The sequence below is a fragment of the Dendrobates tinctorius genome, unplaced genomic scaffold (genome assembly GCF_039654945.1).
Source record: "Dendrobates tinctorius isolate UK_male_01 unplaced genomic scaffold, ASM3965494v1 ptg000147l, whole genome shotgun sequence".
Classification (NCBI taxonomy): domain Eukaryota; kingdom Metazoa; phylum Chordata; class Amphibia; order Anura; family Dendrobatidae; genus Dendrobates; species Dendrobates tinctorius.
Genome location: NW_027361814.1, coordinates 12,082,619 through 12,103,531, shown reverse-complemented (window position 1 = coordinate 12,103,531; position 20,913 = coordinate 12,082,619). Strand labels below are relative to the sequence as shown.

The following is a 20,913-nucleotide window of genomic DNA, read 5'->3' as shown; positions in this document are numbered from 1 at the left end:
TGAAAATTGAGAGAATTTTGTCTGTGATTATGTAAATCACGAGAGGTCACATGACGACTCCTCAAACTGTTAAAGCTGCGTATAAAGAGGGGGGGGGGGATTGAATTTTTGCCCTCGGTGCAGGAAATCCTAGATTCGCCTCTGCCATAGAGAACTTCTTTTATGACGTAATATATATACACCAATGTTTCACAGACGCTGCGGACAGTCAGTAGGTAATAATGGCATTGTTTAGAAACCATCCACAGCTCACAAACCAACCTGCTCAATATACAATAAACACAGGACACAATTTAAATATTAATTTAATTGCATGTGAAGCCTGAAAAAATAAGTTTCTGTGAGTTAAGAATAGCTTCATTCTGCCAGGAGCCCTTTCTGACAAGTGCAGTTTTATTCTTTTAGTCCATGTATTCAGTGCACTTTATGTCACAACAGTCCATTTATGCCAAAAATATGTTTTGAAATTAATTAGATAAGTAGTAACACCTTTACAAGGAGACTGATGGTATTATCAGTGTTCGTCCACATAGGCAATTTTTGGCACAATTCTTTGACTGCAATTCCAGCAGGTTAACACTAGGGGGTTGCTGCTCCTTTCTGTCTGATGCATGCAATTCCCACATCAGGCCACTAGATGTCAGAGTTTCCCCATATGTGCAACCGGTCATGCAGCAGAGGAAGAAAAAAAAAAAATCAATACATCAGTTATTGAGTGGATCGTCTCACTACGTCTCCCACAAATAAGCTCTGTCTGCAAGTAGCTGAGACAACTTCTGGTTGTAGGGCCGATAGAAATCAATCAGAATCTGTCTAGTTGGAGGAAGCATAGGACCCAAGCTGCAGTCTTGAGGCCGACGGCTGTTTGAGGCTTGCTTGTGCGTCACTGAGGCCTCCTGTTCTCCACTCAAGGGCCCTGAAAGTAGGAAAATATTATTAAATGCAATTTTCAGATCTCCTACATTCATTCTCATTCAGAATTATCCAGGCTCTCATCTTGGCAAGAGTAAACATGGCCGTGCAGATGAAAATAACATTCCTCACTGTTGTCTGCCCTAATCCCAACGTTCTAGGCGGCTATAGAGGAGTGTAAGGTTACTGTAAGAGAGAGAAGTGCGGGAACTGGTCCGAGCTCTGAAACAGTGGTTGTAGCTTCTCTGGGATCTGAGCCACTTGGAGGAGACAGTAGGGGGCCAGAGATAGTTGGAGGAGATGGTCTGAGGCAGAGATAGTTGGAGGAGACAGTCTGAGAAAGAGATAGTTGGAGGAGACAGTCTGAGAAAGAGATAGTTGGAGGAAACAGTATGGGGCCGGAGATAGTTGGAGGAGACAGTCTGTGGCAGAGATAGTTGGAGGAGACAGTCTGAGGCAGAGATAGTTGGAGGAGCCAGTCTGTGGCAGAGATAGTTGGAGGAGCCAGTATGGGGCTGGAGATAGTTGGAGGAGACAGTCTGAGGCAGAGATAGTTGGAGGAGCCAGTATGGGGCTGGAGATAGTTTGGAGGAGACAGTCTGGGGCCAGAAATAGTTGGAGGAGTGGTCTGGGGCCGGAGATAGTTGAGGGAAATGGTCTGGGGTCTGAGCTAGTTGGAGGAGACATTCTGGGGGCATAGATAGTTGGAGGAGACGGTCTGGGGCCGGAGTAAGTTGGAGGAGTCATTCTGGGGCCGGAGATAGTTGGAGGAGACAGTCTGGGATCTGACCTAGTTGGAGGAGACGTTCTGGGGCCATAGATAGTTGGAGGAGACGGTCTGGGGCCATAGATAGTTGGAGAAGGTCTGGGGCCGTAGATAGTTGAGGGAATTGGTCTGGGGTGTGAGCTAGTTGGAGACAGTCTGGGGCCTGAGCTAGTTGGAGGAGATGGTGTGGGGCCAGAGATAGATGGAGGAGATGGTCTGAGGCCAGAGATAGTTGGAGGAGACGGTCTGAGGTCTGAGCTAGTTGGAGGAGACTGGGGCCTGAGATAGTCAGAGAAGACGGCCTTTGGCCTGAGCTAGTTGGAGGAGACGGCCTGAGCTAGTTGGGAGGAGATGGTCTGGAGCCTGAGCTAGTTGGAGGAGACTGTCTGGGGCCTGAGCTAGTTGGAGGAGACTGTCTGGGGCCTGAGCTAGTTGGAGGAGACTGTCTGGGGCCTGAGCTAGTTGGAGGAGACTGTCTGGGGCCTGAGCTAGTTGGAGGAGACTGTCTGGGGCCTGAGCTAGTTGGAGACAGTCTGGGGCCTGAGCTAGTTGGAGGAGACAGTCTGGGGCCTGAGCTAGTTGGAGACAGTCTGGGGCCTGAGCTAGTTGGAGGAGATGGTCTGGGGCCTGAGCTAGTTGGAGGAGATGGTCTGGGGCCTGAGCTAGTTAGAGGAGATGGTCTGGGGCCTGAGCCAGTGATGATAAAATGGTCTGGAACCTGAGGAGTTTGCCTGGGGTCTGAAGTAGTTGTAGGAGCTGTTCTAGGGTCTGCATTTATTGAAGACGGTGGTCTGTGATGTGAACTGTTAAAAGACTGCAAGAGCTGGCGTGAACTAACGTGAAGGCAGTGGTCTGTTATTGAAATCACTGGATGAGCTGGTGACGCGTCTGAATTAAATGTGGAGGTTTTTCTGGGGTCTGAACTCGTTGTTTCATAGAAGAGAAACCATCATCCCAGCTGTCCAGCGGGTGCCAGGATCTCAAGTCCACGGCAAAGGCAACCCAAAGTCAGCAGCAGATCCAGCTCTTCCATAAAATAGAAAACTTTTATTTGTATCCAGTTAAAATCATGGGACAAAAAATGGCATAATCCATCAGAGGAAAAACTCCTGAAAAAAAAATAATAATGGTCGACCTTGATCGGTATTGTTCTTTGGGGACTTTTTCCTCTAAGCCATTTTGGTCTTAGGATTTTAACTGGATACAAATAAAAGTTTAATATTTTAGTGCTGGATCTACTAACTTTGGAGTGAGTCAGTTGTTGGAGCCGGTCTGGGGTCGGAACTCTTCTCCGGAGTCTACATAAGTTTAGCTTGAATCAAAAGTGCAAAGTTTAGTAGCTCTGGCTCCTAATTTTGGGGTCTGGTCTGGTTTCCTCAATAACAAATAATAAATCTTGACGTCACGTTACATCGGGCGCAGTTTGTGTCCGGTCCCCTATACGGCTGCACACTTCTAGAGCAAGCGCAGAACTCACCCAGATCTAGGAATCTGTACACAAGCCTCATGCTCTGCGTGATATTCGCTGCGTGATCTTCCAGGCGGAGTATGAGAAATTGATCCGGATCAAACACAGACAACCAGTCCCATAAATATACAACATAGAGACCCACCTGAAGACGTACCTGGGAAAACGGGACAAGATGAATGTAGAATAATCAGTAAAATTATTTAAAACAAAAAACAAACTGCACCAGAGTAATAAAAAACAGCTAAAACTTTTCATTATTACTACAAAATAATGGTGTAATAAATCATTTATCCCACAATTTTGTACAACTTGTCACCACCAGGGGGAGCTAACTGCACATTCATTTATACAGCTCATAGAAGTTATAGGAACCTGAATGCCGTGCGCTCCCCCTAGTGGCATCAGCATGTAACCACTGTGATCCGGCAAAACACATTTTTTTATTTTTCGATTGTAGGGTTTTTTTTAAATTCCATTTTCTATACAATTATAGGGGCAGCAATCTTGTCTGATCATCTATTTATAGTATTTATCCATCTGGACAACAGGAAACAAGAGTCTGGGAGATGTTCATTGACTTCTATAGGAGATTGTTGCTCTGTGACCTCTGCACAAGGAGAAGGAGGGGAGGTGTGACTATTACCTGTTGTGATTGGTAGATTTTGTGTTACCAGCTGTGTATAGAGGTCATGTAATCCTGCCTGTGATGATAATGAGATGAGACTGCTGAAAAGTCTTTTGTAAAGACCAGGAAAAATATGTGTATTATTAAAAAGAGTATTATAAAATTTTGGGGATTTTTTTTATTATTTGAATACAGTAACATTTAAATTTAAAAAAACAAAGTGTCAAAAGTGTATTAAAAAATAAATAAAATAAAAAATTATATTATATTATAAACTGTCAGCTCTGTATGGAGATTATTGTAATCATGCCTGTGATGATAATGAGACTGCAAAAAAGTCTTCGGTAAAGATCACAAAATATGTGTAGGAATTTTAAGAATTTTTTTTTTTATTATTATTTTAATATAGTGACATAAATTTACAAAACAAAGTGTGAAAAATGTATTAAAAATAATTTAAAAAATATATTATAATTTTGGGCACATAAATTTTGCGACTTTTGGCATTTTTATTCCAGCTTCTGCAACTTTTTGAAAACATCTGGATGGGAAGGGACGTGGTCGAATACGACCAGATAAAGTGATTCAAATTTATTCTACAAAAGTGTGTCACGATGACCCGTCCTGTGTGATGCGACCCGCAGGCTGGTAACTAAAACAACAAGACGCGGCATGTGATACTGTCCTGTGTGACACAGCCAGCCGGCCGGTAACTAAAACAAGACGCGGGGAAAGGGGAAACAGTTACAACGGTGGGCCCTGCGATAGGGAAAGGTGACGTGGAGACCTCCTGCACTCCGCTGAGTCAGTGTCCCTAACGCTCCTAACATTCCCTATGCCGGTTCCGCACCGGGCGCCGATCAGGAACCTGTCGCCCTAGCACACCCTACACCTATCCCTTGCTAGGGAGCTGGGTGGCGCAGGCACTGGTCCCACCGCTGTACTAATACACACTAAGGAAAAACACAAACAGGGAAACACCAGTTAACTTTACTGTTGCTCTTGCTCCTGGCAACAGAGTCCACCACCAGAATGCAGCTCTCCTCCTGAGTCGCTGCCACCAAGCTCTGTCAGAGCTACAAGGAAATCCCCTCTGACTCCTTCCACACCAAAGGCTAAGACAGTGCTGCAAGGAACGCTCTCCAGCTCCTTCCTCCACCAAGGATGGTTGAAATGAATACTATCACCAAACACTGATTGCATCACCTGTGACTCTTATAGCAGAGCCAGCAATCACACCTGTATTATAATCACGTGCACTTAACTAAAGAAACCAGATTGCAATGACGCTCACCACCACCGGGGGCAAACTTAGAACAAACGACACCACAGTGCAATAATCCTAATGGCCACCGGGGGCAAAAACCAAACTTAAGCACAGCTTAAGAAAAAAAAAAAGGTTACCTGTGCTTTTTATCAGTCCTGATCCAGCAAGGATCATGACAAAGTGGCAGAGATGGCTTCCGGTCCCTGGTTCCTTCAGCGCACACTGGATTAAGACAGATGTACAATATCTTGATGAATCGTCCCCTTAGTTTATACAATTGGTTCCCTTTATGTGTTTGCAAGGGATTTACCAGGGTGCCGACAAATTCCCAAAATTAAGAAATGTACACACTGACGTAAATGCAATGTCCGGAGAATCGTTCCCATCGGTTCCCTCAGTAAATAGGTACATGGTGTCTATTACTTCTCCATAGCATTGGTGCAAGCTGTGCAGGTGCACAGGGCCCCAGGAGGTCAGGGGGCCACTATCACCTCCAATGCAGGTGGCATTGTGCATCGTTCTTGTTTGTTTGGTTGGTTCATTCTAAACGGCAGAAAGTTTGCAAAACAAGGAAAGTGTTGCCCCCATAGAAGTAGATGTGTTTTGCAATCCATACACTTCACATACATGGGAATTAGGGAACTGTATTGTCAGTAATTAATTTCCTAATATAATGTTGTAAGCAGGAAATTAAAATTATAACTAGACAAAGGGAAGTTTCCCCTCCCTGCCACAATCCTGCTGCTGTAGTCATCAGAAGAGAGTCTGATCCAGTGTTATCTGCTCTATATAGAGGTGTTACCAGTCATTGTACAAGAGGAGGTGAAGGTGACCTGTGACAACACAGGATCCACCGTTCACAATATGTGATGTTACAGTTCACCTCCTCCTTTACAATGATTGCTAACAGCTCTGTATACAGCAGATAACACGGGATCCACTATTCACAATAGGTGATATCTGCTTATACACAGCTGTTATTAGACATTGTACAGGAGGTGGAGGTGAGCTGTGACATCACCTATTGGGAATGGTGGATCCTGTGTTGTCTACTGTACATAGTGGTGTAATTGGTCATTGTAGAGGAGGAGGAGGTGAGCTGTGACATCACCTATTGTGAATAGTGGATCCTGTGTTATCTACTGTAGAGTTATCAGTCATTGTACAGAAGGGGGAAGACGTGAGCTGTGATATCTTCTATTGTGAATGGCAGAGTCTGTCTTACAGTGTTACATTACATAGTAATCCTGTCTGTAATGATTATGACACAGATGAAAAGTCATCTGTAGAAAACAGGAAATTTCAGTGCAGTAATAAATAATTTTTCCTGTTTCAAAGAACCTATGTTGACCGGCTGCAGTTTGTTTTAAAAAACAAAACACACTGATTTGTACTCACCCTCCCTGGGTCCAGCGGCGAGTCTTCGCCACCACACCCAACAGACGCCGGGATCAATGGTGGAGACTCAACGATTGACCCAGCCGGAGGGTGAATAAAACCCAGGGTTTAAAGAAAAAAAAAAAAAAAACCCTGCATCCAGGGGACAGGGGTATGCCAAAACTAGAAATCCCCGATAAAGAGTGGCGACCAGTGTGAATAATTCAAGACTTCTATATTCTTATAAGATAGTCAGTGATATAGAAAGCTGAAAAAAAACTCATTAAAACAAAAGGAACTTATCTATCCAAGGCCTCTGACTTGGCCACCACCACCGTGCTGGGCACCCCCAATACGCGGCACTGGAGAAGATGCCGCCATAAAGAGCACGGCCGGATGCAGCAAAGCAGTGAGGCCAAAAAAAGAAAAAAAAAACATAAATCCCAATCTCAGACTGCAGAGCCCGACCGTCACACTAATGAAATATTAGAATTAACCGCTGTATTCCCATCTAGGGAACATTCCTGCTCCGCCAAGCGGCTGGAAGCAGCGGCAGATGCGTGGTCTTCCCCAGGGACTGATTACAACAGATGTCGCTGGGCTTGGATGTGTGCGCAGAGGGTCCCCGGGGGGCTCCACATACCGGCAGCGTGTTGCTGAAGGTGGTATTGTAGGCACAGGAGCGCAGGGAGGACGCCTGCAGGCAGCTCTCGAACATCTGCAGAGACTCGTTCACTTTGTCGTTAAAATCCTCCGCTGACTTGTTTGCAATAGCGAAGTACAAATAATCGGAATAAAGCCTGCGAGGAGAGAGAACGGCGGCGTCACAGTCAGCGGAGAAGAAAGGTCCGCAGCCCCCCGTAAGGCCACATTCACACTGACGCACAACGTTACCCAACAGCGCAGATGACCGGTTGTTCATACAGACCCAATAAGAAAAAAGTCTATGGGTGTGCAAAAATCAACCGGATACGAAGGAATAAAGACCTGTTAACTCCAGACGACCTGCTTGCTGATGGTTTCCAGATTGCAATAGCATTGAATGAAAAGAGATAAAAGCATGTCTGTGTTACTGTTTTGTTAATTTTACATCACTAAATGCCAATATTTTGTTAAATTCTTTACACTGTCAATATCTCCTCCATCAGTAGTTCATCTGACAGCAGGTTTTTGCTATGTAATTTGAAAGCGGCACGATGTAGAGACAGAGAGCCTGATTCCAGAGATGTTTCACTTACTTAGCTATGTGGCGTTGTATCAGTAAAATCAGTGTTTTATTAGCAGGGAATTAACACTATAGGACTAGATGTCTGGTGCCTCCTGGTCCAAACACGCCCTCACCACTGATTGGCGGCTTTCTGCTGTGGGTGGGGTTATACACAGCTCAGCATTCTGAGCACTGCTAGATCTGCAGCAGAGAAAACTGTGATTCTATCATAGCTGCTGCACCAGGTAAGCTAAGTGATACATCGCAGGAATCAGGGTCTCTGCCCCTACACCATGAGGATGTCATATTGCATAGTAAAAAAAAACTGCTGACAGATTCCTATAATTTGGAGGAAGGAAATCTAAATTGTTTATAGATTATAAATCTCTGCCAAGGGATAAAACTCATCCAAAAATACATCTAAACACAACTGACTGCCAAACGTTATCATTTTCTTCTCTGAGGTTGTCAGTGCAGTAAATCAGCAGCCATTAGTACTTTTACTTTTTATGTTGATGCCTTCAAGTCATTATTAATAAAGGAAACTCTATTGGGTCTTGTGGATTTTATTCAGTGCTGATGTATAAAAAACGGATGCCACACGGACGAGATACAGATGGAAAATCGCCTGTTTTTTTCTGGATAAAAATCAGATTTTTGCTTTATAAGCTTATGTGACCTTGGTGTAAGCTAAGCCTAACTTCTGACCTAGCTCAATGAAGTGTCAGGGACCTTGGACACGGCACATAGCAAAGACTAAATAGCTTTATCTGTGCAAAGGTTTTGACTTATGCAGCAACCAAAAAAAGTCAAGAGAAACTATTGCTGACGGCTGATTTACTGCACTGACAACTATAATGTGATGATCTCAGAGAAGAAAATGATAAACTTTGGCGGTCAGTTGTGTTCAGAAGAATTTTTGGATGATTGGCAGAAAACATCTAAACAGAACTTGTATTCCCTTCCTCCAAATTCAAGGGAATATGTCAGCAGGTTTTTTCTATGTAATCTGACAGCAGTATGATGTAGGGAAAGAGACCCTGATTACTGCGATGTATCACTTAGTTTACTGGATGCAGCAGTTGTGATAGAATCCATTTTCTCTGCTGCAGAACTAGCAGAGCTCAGAATGCCGAGCTATATGTAACCCCACCCAAATAACTGATTGGCCGCTTTCTCTGTATACTGTGCATAGCCAGAAAACTACCAATCAGTGATGGGGGCGAAGATAGACCAGGAGGGATAAAGCAACTACTCCTGTAGAGATAATCTCTTGCTGATAAAACACTGATTTTTATTGAAACAACAACAACAAGGAGCCCAGTAAGTGATACATCGCTGGAATCAGGGTCTCTGCCCCAACATCGTGCTGCTATCGGATTACACAGCAAACACCTGCTGACAGATTGCCTTTAACTAGTGATGGAGCGGGATATCGAGAACATAAAGAACATAAAGAAATGAATAAATACATGCAAGGAAAACAGCAGATCTGTAAAACAGACGTGTTTAGATTTCTTTCCAATCAATGCAATTGCGATGTAGAAACCATCAGCATGCAGGCTGTCTGGTGTTAACAGGTTTTAATTTCTTCATATGAGGGAATGCCTCAGTCATTAAAGGTTTATTCTGGTCTAGACAACTTATAACTGTTGGAACATAGACACATAAGTCTGTTCTGGCAATTGTTGGGGGGGGGTTTAAAGTCCATACCCACCGGTTTTCACAGGTGGTAATTTGCTTAACTTAGCCTAGAATACCCCTTTAATAAGAATCAGATAGTTGAGTTAAGGCATTGTCCCCAAATCCAAAAAAAAGTTTTGCCGTGTGAGATGTTTATAAGCAATAATCGCTTTTATAATAACAGAATATCACACTTCGCACAAGGTAACATGGAATTAAGAATTGTTGAACCTCTCCACGGGGTCCCGCAGGATGACAATGAACTTGGCACTTGGCTGGAAGGCATGGATGAAGTCCTGGATGAGCACCGGCGGCTCCGTGTTGGTGACATTGTCGTAGAAGTAAGACCAGGCACTGTTGTCCCACATCGTAGACGCACTGGCTTCTCCTATGTATAGAAGAATATATATATATATCGTTATTGTAGTGATCACAAGCATCATTGTGCCAGGTCTTCTGCAGTCTCCTACCTGTGAGGATCTGATCCGTCGGACCAGAATCGGACAGCAAGTTTTCACTGTGAAAATCTTGGATTTTTTGGGCTGCCATGTCAAAAAGGTCCAGGTAATCTTCTACTGCATATGGTTTGTGGAAAGGCTCCTTTAATCTCACAATTCCTTAAAAACAGAAAATATGTGATAAGTCAATGACGTTCTATAAAGAGAACGAATTCTATCAATGTTGGGCGAGACGTCACCTCCGGATCTACACGTTGTAGGAGAAGAGGTGCACAAAGTTTTCCAAATCGAGAGCCATCATGTCAGATGTTCCTTCTCCCAAAAGACATGAAAAAAGGGTATTCCCAACTACAATATGGATGATATGCGAATAATATATACTATAAGTGATACACAAGTCTCTCCTCACAGGACTGATGAATAGGGGGTCAGGTGGTCTCAATCTCCCATCGTATGAGGGTCTCAGAGGAACTCCCACCTGTCAGACATTTATGGCTACTCCTGAAAATATGACCAAAAGTTTCAAATAGAAATACTCCAATGACTGTGTTAAGATCAATTCATAAGCAGCTAGGGTATGATAAAAGGTTTTGAAGGGCACTAAAAAAGTTAAAAATAATAATAGCTTAGTTACTCACCGATAACGGTGTTTCTCGGAACCCATGACAGCACCACGGAGAGAGGGGGTCCGCCCATCAAGGACAGGAACCTACAGACAAAAGAGCGGCACCTCTCCTCCGCCCCCAGTTGGTTACAGAGCATCAGAGGGTCTCCCGGTTAGTAAATAACAAAAGTATATACATAACATTATAATTTGTATACTTATAGAGAAGCCTCGTGTCTAAGAACACACTCTACACACATTAAATCGTGCTCACCGCACACGTGAAAAGGGGGGGAATTAAGCGGGTGCTGTCATGGGTTCCGAGAAACACCGTTATCGGTGAGTAACTAAGCTATTCTCCCTCACCCATGACAGCACCACGGAGAGAATTTCAGAGATTGGTAGCTTAGGGAGGGACCACTGCCTGAAGGACCCTTCTCCCGAAGGTCAGGTCAGACGCAGAGGCTAGATCTAGGCGATAGTGTCTGAAAAAGGTAGAAGGTGTTGACCAGGTGGCCGCCTTACAGATCTGTTCTATTGATACCTCTGATCTTTCTGCCCATGAGGTCGCCATTGCTCTCGTAGAGTGGGCTTTTAGACCCTCCGGGATGGTATTCCCGCTGCATGAGTATGCCAGGGCAATCGCGTCCCTTATCCATCTTGCCAGGGTACTTTTGGACGCCCCGAGCCCCTTTCGAGGTCCCTGGAAACACACAAAGAGAGATCCTTCCTTCCTGCATCCCTTGGTGGCCTCTAGGTAGTGCACTAAGCACCTCTTCACATCTAATGTGTGAAATTTCTCCTCTCCTCTATTCGTAGGGTTTGGGCAGAAGGAAGAAAGGACTACCTCCTGTGATCTATGGAAGTGTGTTGCTACCTTGGGCAAATATGCAGGGTCAGGTTTCAATATAATTCTATCCTCCATAATTTTAATGAATGGGGGTATTGCCGATAAGGCTTGAATGTCACTCACTCTGCGAGCAGATGTTAGGGCCACTAGCAGTATCGTTTTTAATGACAGGGTCTTTTAGTGGAGCTGACAGGATAGGCTCGAACGGAGGTCCTGTTAGGGCTGACAACACTAAGTTCAGGTCCCATGATGGTACTTTTTGGGTAGCTATTGGTCTAGACCTGGCTGCGGCCCTCATAAACCGTGATACCCAAGGGTCGCTCGCCACCTCCTGATTATAGAGGGCGCCTAGGGCCGCTACCTGTACCCTCAGTGTGTTAGTCGCTAGTCCCTGTTCTAACCCCCTTTGGAGGAATTCCAGGATTTTATCCATTTGTATTCCATCCTGAACCTTTGCCCCCCGAACTGGATAGGAATTTTCTCCAGGTTCTACCATAGGCTTTGATTGTAACCGGTTTTCTACTTTTTTGTAACGTGGAAATTAGATTTTCTGAAAATCCTTTCCCCCTCAGCAGTGACCTTTCAAATTCCATGCTGTTAAATGGAGGTTCACTGCTTGGGGGTGTAGCACAGGACCCTGTGATAGAAGGTCGGGGAGATCCGGTAGAACCCAGGGGTCGTTTACTGACATTATTTTGAGCCATGAAAACCATGTTCTTTTTGGCCAGAAAGGGGCTATAAGTATTACCCGAGCCCCCTCTTCCCTGACTTTCCTTATCACCGCCGGGAGGAGAATGGTCGGTGGGAAGGCATACAGTAGTCCCCGTGTCCATGGGAGCATAAATGCGTCTAGGGTCTGAGGATTCCCCTTGGGATTTAGAGAACAGAATGCTTCCACTTTTTTGTTTTTGTGGTCTGCAAATAAGTCTACAGTATGTCTGGGGTTCCCCACATTTCCACAATCTTCTGAAAAACGGACTGATTTAGAGCCCACTCCCCTTGATGTAGTTGGGTACGGCTCAGAAAGTCTGCTGTCTGGTTCTCTACTCCCCGTATGTGTAGCGCCGATAGGGACAGTACGTTTTCCTCGGCTAACCTGAATATCTCGGAGGATGCCTCCATTAGCGTTCTGGACCTGGTTCCCCCCGGTGGTTTATATAGGCTACTGTTACTCGGTTGTCCGAGAATATCCGTACATGATGCCCCTTTAATGCTGGCAAAAAGTGACTCAGGGCATAATTTACTGCTAGCAGTTCTTTTTGATTCGAGGAGGCTTTTAGTTCTTGATTTCTCCATCCCCCTTGAGCCACACTGATGCCCATGTGTGCACCCCATCCCACAGGACTGGCGTCGGTGGTAATTACATGTGTGATCTTGGCCTCCCAGGGGATCCCTTTGGACAAGTTGTTTTTGTCCTCCCACCAGGCTAGGGAATGAATAGTTTTTGAAACTAGCGTAATATGATGTTCCAAGTGGTCTCCTAAAGCCCGCTGGTTGGTCAGGATATCCCACTGCAGATCCCTCATGTGTATTTGTGCCCACTGGACCGCCGGCAAGCTTGCAGAGAGGGACCCTAACAGGGACATTGCTCGTCTTAGTGTCATAGAAGGGTTTTGTCTCGCTTTTTGTACCATATGAATAATTCTGTCCCTTTTGTGATCTGGCAAGTAACACACTTGGATGTTTGAATCCAGTGTCAGGCCTAGGAACTCCTGGACTCTCCTTGGTTCCAGCCTTGACTTTTTCAGGTTCAGAAGCCACCCGAGGTTTTTTAGAGTGCTCATCACTCTGTCCCTCTGTTCTGTGCATTTCTGGCCTGAGTTGCTCGCTATTAAAAAGTCGTCCAAATAAGGCACTATCAGAACATCCTGTTCTCTTATGTGAGCCATCATCTCTGCCACCAATTTCGTAAAGATCCGTGGAGCCACTGAGATCCCAAATGGCAGGGCCTTGTATTGGAATTCTCTTATTTCTCCTGCTATCGAGACTGCTAGCCTGAGGTATTGCCTGGATTCTTTGTGAATGGGGACATGGTAGTAGGCATCGCTGAGGTCTAAGACCACCATAAAGCATTGCGGAAAGAGAATTTTGATGGTCGATTTGATCGATTCCATCTTGAATTTTTCGTTCTTGATATAGCAATTCAGTCTTTTTAAATTCATGATGGTGCGGAAGGTGCCGTCTGGTTTGGTTACCAGGAAGAGAGGCGAGTAGAACCCCCTGCCTCTCTCCTGTGGGGGAACCTCCTGTAGGACTTTTTTGTCCAACATACCCAGGACCTCCTTTTCGAGGGCGTCCTGTTCGTTTTTTGACGACCTTATCGGGGTAACTATATATTTTTGCGGCGGGGGAGAATAAAAGTTTATCCTTAATCCTGATCTTACAAGATTTATCAGCCAGGGATTGTTGGATATTTTCTCCCAGGCTGGGAGGAAAAAACTTAGTCTCCCTCCCACCCTGGGCCCACAGTCACTTGGCGGGTTTTTTATCCCGGGACGAGTTACCGAAGATGAACCCCCTGTCTCTTCTTCTGTCTTCCCATTTTTGGTCTCTCGGGGGTCTCCTCTGAAAGAACTTTCTGTTCCGAAAGGACCGTTTAAAGCCTGTGACGCTCACTGGTCCTAGGTTTGGGAAGCCTTTCTTTTTGTCGCCTGCCTTTTCGAGGATGTCATCCAAGGTTTCCCCGAAGAGGAATTTTCCTTCGCAGGGAATGGCGCATAACCTCATTTTTGTCTGGAGATCTCCAGGCCAACATTTTAACCATAAAGCTCTTCTAGCCGCATTCGACAAGGCTGCCGTTTTGGATGACAACCTTATCGAATCAGCCGAAGAGTCGGCCAGGAAGGCTGCCGCCTCTCTTATCATTGGCATGGATTCCAGGATTTTATCTCTGGGAACCCCTTCCCTTATCTGTCTCTCCAATTGGTCTATCCATACCATAAGAGCTCTGGAGGTACAGGTTGCCGCTACCGCCGGCCTGATGTTCCCCCTGCTGATTCCCAGGTGCCCTTAAGTAGGGTATCCGCTTTTTTATCTAACGGGTCTTTCAGGGTACCCATATCTTCAAAGGGGAGTGCAAACCTTCTCGAAGCTTTGGCTACCGCCACGTCTAGTTTGGGGGCCTTATCCCACGATGTGGATGCCTCCTCATCAAATGGGTACTTTCTTTTGATGGAAGGAACCGTAGAGTTTTTCCTATCCGGTTTTTCCCATTCTTTATCTATGAGGGCTTGGACGTTCTTATTTAACGGAAATACCCTCCGTTTCTTTTGACCCAGTCCTCCGAACATAATGTCCTGGACTGATCTATCAGTCCGGGGGTCTTCCACCCCCATAGTGGATCTTACCGCCTTTACTAAGGCATCCACTTCGTCCAGGGGGAAACAATGACGACCTTCCGTCTCCTCTTCGGAGGATGACGAGTCGGTATTCAGAGTATGGGAGGTGACTTCCCCTGACGATGAGCTCTCTGATTGGGACTCTATTACCACGTCCCCCTTCCTTCCTTTCCTTTCCCGTTTTTTGGATGAAAGGGCACTCTGTTTTTTTTGCGCGGATTACCGCCCTTAGGTCTGCGGCATAATCCGGGGTTTCACCGCCGAGGATCTCCTGTATACAGGAGTCACACAATTTTTTCTCCCAGGGCGTTGGTAATGGTTTCCTACAGGTGGGGCATTCCCTGTTCTTGGTTTTTTCTTTCTTCTTTCCCTGATAAGGGAAAGAAGCCTATTACAATGGGGAACATTCACGAAGATCCACTTACCCCCCATGCGCGGTGGCAGGTACCGGTTCTGGAAGTGGATCCAAATCCCTCACTGGGCGATCCACGGCAGGTGACTTGCTCCTCGCAGTTGAATGCTGCGTGGAGTGGCTACTGGACCGGCTCCCCCGTCCGTCTTTATCCTTTTGGCGGTGCTGGTGATGCTGCCTATGTTGCTGCTGCTGCTGCTTAGGCTGCTCTAGCTCCTCATGCTGGTCGCTATCCATCTCTCCTGAACGCTTCCAGCCCTGAGGCCGCCTCAGCGTTCAAAATTTGAATAAGCCGCTCTGGCGTCACCTGTTCCCGGCCTGCACTGCTGCCTGCCCCGGGGAGTGCGCACTGCGCATGTGCCCACCGCGGGGACCCGGAAGTTCCTCCTTCTGCTTCCGGGGCAGCGCCATCTTGGTACACCTCTGTACCCGGCGCTGCCCCTATACCGGCGTCCCCCGGCCCCTACTCCTCCCGGAGCGGCGGCCCGGTCCTCCCCGTCCGCTCACCCTGGACAGCCCCTCAGCTGCAGCGGTGGCGGCTTCGGTAACCGACCCCGCCGCGACAGGGGCCTCCCCGCTGTCTGACCGCGGACGGGACGGTCCCGGATCTTCACCTTCCGGTAAGTGCTGCGCTCCTGCTTCCGTGGTTCACCCGTCAAGGACAGGAACCCAACTGGGGGCGGAGGAGAGGTGCCGCTCTTTTGTCTGTAGGTTCCTGTCCTTGATGGGCGGACCCCCTCTCTCCGTGGTGCTGTCATGGGTGAGGGAGAAATATATATAACACCCATTTACATATTTTTCAGGCCTGTCATATTCATACATGAAGCATAATGAAGCATGGTAGTGACTCAGTGATGCCTACAGTAAAGCATGGCAGTGGCTCATTGATGCCTACAGTAAAGTATGACAGTGGCTCAGTGATGCCAACAGTAAAACATGGCAATAGCTCAGTGATGCCTAAAGTAAAGCATGGCAGTAACTAAGTGATGCCTACAGTAAAGCATGACAGTGGCTCATTTTTCAAGCAGAAGATTGATAACATCAGAGACAGTTTTGGTGAACAACCCCCTGAGCCCTTCCCCCCCGACTTCCCAGCCCTCCACCTTCAAAACCAACTTTTCCACCATTACAGAAGATCGACTCTCCACTCTACTCTCAAGATCACATCTCACCACCTGTGCACTCGACCCGATCCCATCCCACTTCATACCAAACCTCACCACAGTCTTCATCCCAACCCTAACCCATCTCTTCAACCTATCACTAACAACTGGTGTTTTCCCCTCAAGCTTTAAACATGCCTCCATCACACCTATCCTCAAAAAGCCCTCTCTTGACCCATCCTCTGTATCTAGCTATCGCCCTATGTCACTTCTCCCCTACGCCTCCAAGCTACTGGAACAACACGTCTACCTTGAACTGTCCTCCCATCTCTCTTCTTGCTCCCTCTTCGACCGCTTACAATCTGGCTTCCGGTCACACCACTCCACTGAAACTGCCCTTACTAAGGTCACCAATGACCTCTTAACCGCCAAGAGCAAGCGACACTACTCTGTCCTCCTCCTCCTGGACCTGTCGGCTGCCTTTGACACAGTGGACCATTCCCTATTATCACAGACCCTCTCATCCCTTGGCATCACAGACTTGGCCCTATCCTGGATCTCATCATACCTAACAGACCGGACATTCAGCGTCTCACACACCACCTCCTCACCTCACCCCCTATCTGTCGGAGTCCCACAAGGTTCAGTCCTTGGGCCCCTGCTGTTCTCCATTTACACCTTTGGCCTGGGACAGCTCATAGAATCTCATGGCTTTCAGTATCATCTCTACGCTGATGACACACAGATCTACATCTCTGGACCAGATATCACCTCCCTACTAACCAGAATCCCTCAATGTCTGTCCACTATTTCATCCTTCTTCTCCGCTAGATTTCTGAAACTCAACATGGACAAAACAGAATTCATCATCTTTCCCCCATCTCACGTGCCCCCCCCTACGAACCTATCAATTACAGTAAATGACTGCCCACTCTCCCCAGTCCCACAAGCTCGCTGTCTCGGAGTAATCCTTGACGCTGATCTCTCCTTCAAACCACATATCCAAGCCCTTTCCACTTCCTGCCGACTTCAACTCAAAAATATTTCACGAATCCGTTCATTCCTCACCCAAGAATCTGCAAAAACCCTAGTCCATGCCCTCATCATCTCTCGCCTTGACTACTGCAACCTCCTGCTTTGTGGCCTCCCCTCAAACACTCTCGCACCCCTCCAATCTATTCTAAACTCTGCTGCCCGACTAATCCACCTGTCCCCCCGCTATTCCCCAGCTTCTCCCCTCTGTCAATCCCTTCACTGGCTCCCCATTGCCCAGAGACTCCAGTACAAAACCCTAACCATGACATACAAAGCCATCCACAACCTGTCTCCTCCATACATCTGTGACCTCGTCTCCCGGTACTTTCCCGCACGCAACTTCCGATCCTTACAAGATCTCCTTCTCTACTCCCCTCTTATCTCCTCTTCCCACAATCGCATACAAGATTTCTCTCGCGCATCACCCCTACTCTGGAACTCTCTACCACAACATGTCAGACTCTCACCTACCATTGAAACCTTCAAAAAGAGCCTGAAGACCCACCTCTTCCGACAAGCCTACAACCTGCAGTAACCACCGATCGACCAAACCGCTGCACGACCAGCTCTACCCTCGCCTACTGTATTATCACCCATCCCTTGTAGATTGTGAGCCTTCGCGGGCAGGGTCCTCTCTCCTCCTGTACCAGTTATGACTTGTATTGTTTAATATTATTGTACTTGTTTTTATGTATACCCCTCCTTACATGTAAAGCGCCATGGAATAAATGGCGCTATAACAATAAATAATAATAATAATTGATGCCTACAGTACAGCATGGCAGTGGCTCATTGATGCCTACAGTAAAGCATGGCAGTGCCTCATTGATGCCAACAGTAAAGCATGGCAATAGCTTAGTGATTCCGACAGTAAATCATGACAGTGGCTCATTGATGCCTACATTAACGCCTTTCCTACATTAGACGTACTATTCCGTCCATGTGACCCTGGGACCTAAGTCCCAATGATGGAATAGTACGTCATAGCGATCAGCGGTGCCCCCCGTGTGGAGCGCCGCTGATCGCGGCCGGTGTCAGCTGATTATCACAACTGACACCCGGCACTATGTGTCGGGGCGGTCACGGACCGCCTCCGGCACATTAACCCCTGGCAGGCTGCGATCAAACACGACCGCAGTGTATCGGGGTTTAGGGAAGCATCGGCAGGGAGGGGGCTCTCTCCATGCTTCCCTGAGACCCCCGCAGCAGCGCGATGTGCAGCGCTGCTGCGGGGGCCTCCTTCCCTGCAGGTCCCCGGATCTAATATGGCGGCGGGGACCTTCGGGGGCCTGCAGGGAGCTGGCTTCCTCACTGCCTGCAGAGCGCAGGCATGAGGAAGCCTGTGCAGCGCCTGTGTCAGATCACTGATCTGTCACAGCGAGCTGTGATGTGACAGATCAGCGATCTGTCACATGACAGTGATGTCCCCCCTGGGACAATGTAATAAAGTTAAAAAAAAGAAAAAAAAACTGTAAAAATCATTTGTAAAAAAAAAAAAAAATCGCTAAATAAATAAAAAAAAAATATTTCCTAATAAATTCATTTTTTAAAAATAAAAAAACAAAAACAATAAAAGTACACATATTTGGTATCGCCGCGTCCATAACGACCCGCCCTATAAAACTGTCCCATTAGTTAACCCCTTTAGCGAACCTCTTAAAAAAATAAAAATAAAAACTAAGCAAAAAATAATGCTTTATCATCATACCGCCAAACAAAAAGTGCAATAACGCGCGATCAAAAAGACGGATATAAATAACCATGGTACCGCTGAAAACGTCATCTTGTTCCGCAAAAAACGAGCCGCCACACAGCATCATCAGCGAAAAAATTAAAAAAGCGATGCAAAAATATTTTTTTTTCTATAAAATTGTTTTCATTGCATAAAAACGGCAAAACATAAAAAAAATTACATAAATGAGGTATCGCTGTAACCGTACTGACCCGAAGAATAAAACCGCTTTATCAATTTTACCGCACGCAGAACGGTGTAAACGCACCCCCCAAAAGAAATTCATGAAATGCTGGTTTTTGTTCATTCTGCGTCCCAAAAATCGGAATAAAAAGCGATCAAAAAATGTCACGTGCCTGAAAATGGTACCAATAAAAACGTCAACTCGTCCTGCAAAAAATAAGACCTCACATGACTTGGTGGGTCAAAATACGGAAAAATTATAGCTCTCAATATGTGGTGATGCAAAAACTATTTTTACAATAAAAAGCGTCTTTTAGCGTGCGACAGCCGCCAAACATAAAAACCGCCATAAATAGTAAATCAAACCCCCGTTATCACCCCCTTAGTTAGGGAAAAATAATAAAATAAAAAAAAGTATTTATTTCCATTTTCCCATTAGGGTTAGGGCTAGGGTTAGGGCTAGTGTTGGAGTTAGAATTGGGGGGTTTCCACTGTTTTGGTACATCAGGGGCTTTCCAAACTCGACAAGCCGTCCGATCTCAATTCCAGCCACAAAAGTCAAATGGCGCTGCTTCCCTTCCGAGCTCTGCCATGCGCCCAAATAGTGGTTTACCCCCACATATGGGGTATCAGCGTACTCAGGACAAATTGCACAATATCTTTTAGGGTCCTTTTACCCTTGGGAAAATAAAAATTGGGGGTGAAAAGATCATTTTTGTGGAAAAAATATGATTTTTTAATTGTACGGCTGTACGTTATAAACTTCTCTGAAGCCCTTGGTGGTTCAAAGTACTCACCACATATCTAGATAAATTCCTTGGGGGGGGTCTAGTTTCCAAAATGGGGTCACTTGTGGGGGTTTCCACTGTTTAGATACATCAGGGGCTCTCCAAACGTGATATGGCATCCGATCTGAATTCCAGCCAATTTTGCAGTGAAAAAGTCAAACGGCGCTCCTGCCATGCGCCCAAACAGTGGTTCCCCTCACATATCAGGTATCAGCGTACTCAGGACAAATTGCACAATAACTTTTGCAGTCCAATTTCTCCTGTTACCCTTGGTAAAATAAAAAAATTGAACCTGAAGTAATTTTTTTTGTGAAAAAAAGTTAAATGTTGATTTTTTTTTAAACATTCAAAAAATTCCTGTGAAGCACCTGAAGGGTTAATAAACTTCTTGAATTTGGTTTTGAGCACCTTGAGGGGTGCAGTTTTCAGAATGGTGTCACTTTTGGGTATTTTCTATCATATAGACCCGTCAAAATGACTTCAAATGTGATGTAGTCCCTAAAAATAAAATGGTGGTGAAAAAAATGAGAAATCGTTGGTCAACTTTTATCCCTTATAACTTCCTAACAAAAAAAAAATTTTGGTTCCAAAATTGTGCTGATGTAAAGTAAACATGTGGGAAATGTTACTTATTAAGTTTTTTGAGTGCCATATCTCTGTGATTTAAGAGAATAAAAATTCAAAGTTGGAAAATTGCGAAATTTTTGCCAAATTTCCGTTTTTTCACATATAAACGCAAGTTATACGAATGAAATTTTACCACTAACATGAAGTACAATATGTCACGAGAAAACAATGTCAGAATCACCGGGACCCATGGAAGCGTTCCAGAGTTATTACCTCATAAAGGGACAGTGGTCAGAATTGTAAAAATTGGCCCGGTCATGAAAGTGCAAACCACCCTTGGGGGAAAAGAGGTTAAAGCATGGCAGTGGCTCAGTAATGCCTACATTAATGCACGGAAGTGGCTCACTGATGTCTATAGTAAAGCACAGCAGTGGCTCAGTGATGCCTACAGGAAAGCATGGCAGTGGCTCATTGATGCGGTAAAGCATGGCAGTGGCTCATTAATACCTACAGTAAAGTATGGCAGTGGATCAGT

General features: G+C 45.8%; 1 protein-coding gene across 4 annotated transcripts in view; it reads right to left on the bottom strand.

The window, feature by feature from the left end:
• Window positions 1–287: 287 nt before the first annotated feature.
• The window catches only part of CHST15 (carbohydrate sulfotransferase 15), a 70,112-nt gene continuing 49,486 nt past the window's right edge, over window positions 288–20,913 (bottom strand). For 2 of the 4 annotated variants that reach the window (XM_073546427.1, XM_073546426.1), the window contains 5 exons: window positions 9,779–9,925; window positions 9,540–9,696; window positions 7,062–7,218; window positions 3,156–3,303; window positions 288–916 (listed from right to left, as the gene is read on the bottom strand). In XM_073546427.1, coding sequence (XP_073402528.1) covers window positions 729–916; window positions 3,156–3,303; window positions 7,062–7,218; window positions 9,540–9,696; window positions 9,779–9,925 — 797 coding nt within the window. In that variant the 3' untranslated portion in view covers window positions 288–728. Of the gene's footprint in view, window positions 917–3,155; window positions 3,304–5,178; window positions 5,264–7,061; window positions 7,219–9,539; window positions 9,697–9,778; window positions 9,926–20,913 lie in introns of all 4 variants that reach the window. The other 2 variants (XR_012220425.1, XM_073546428.1) reach the window with 2 other exon arrangements.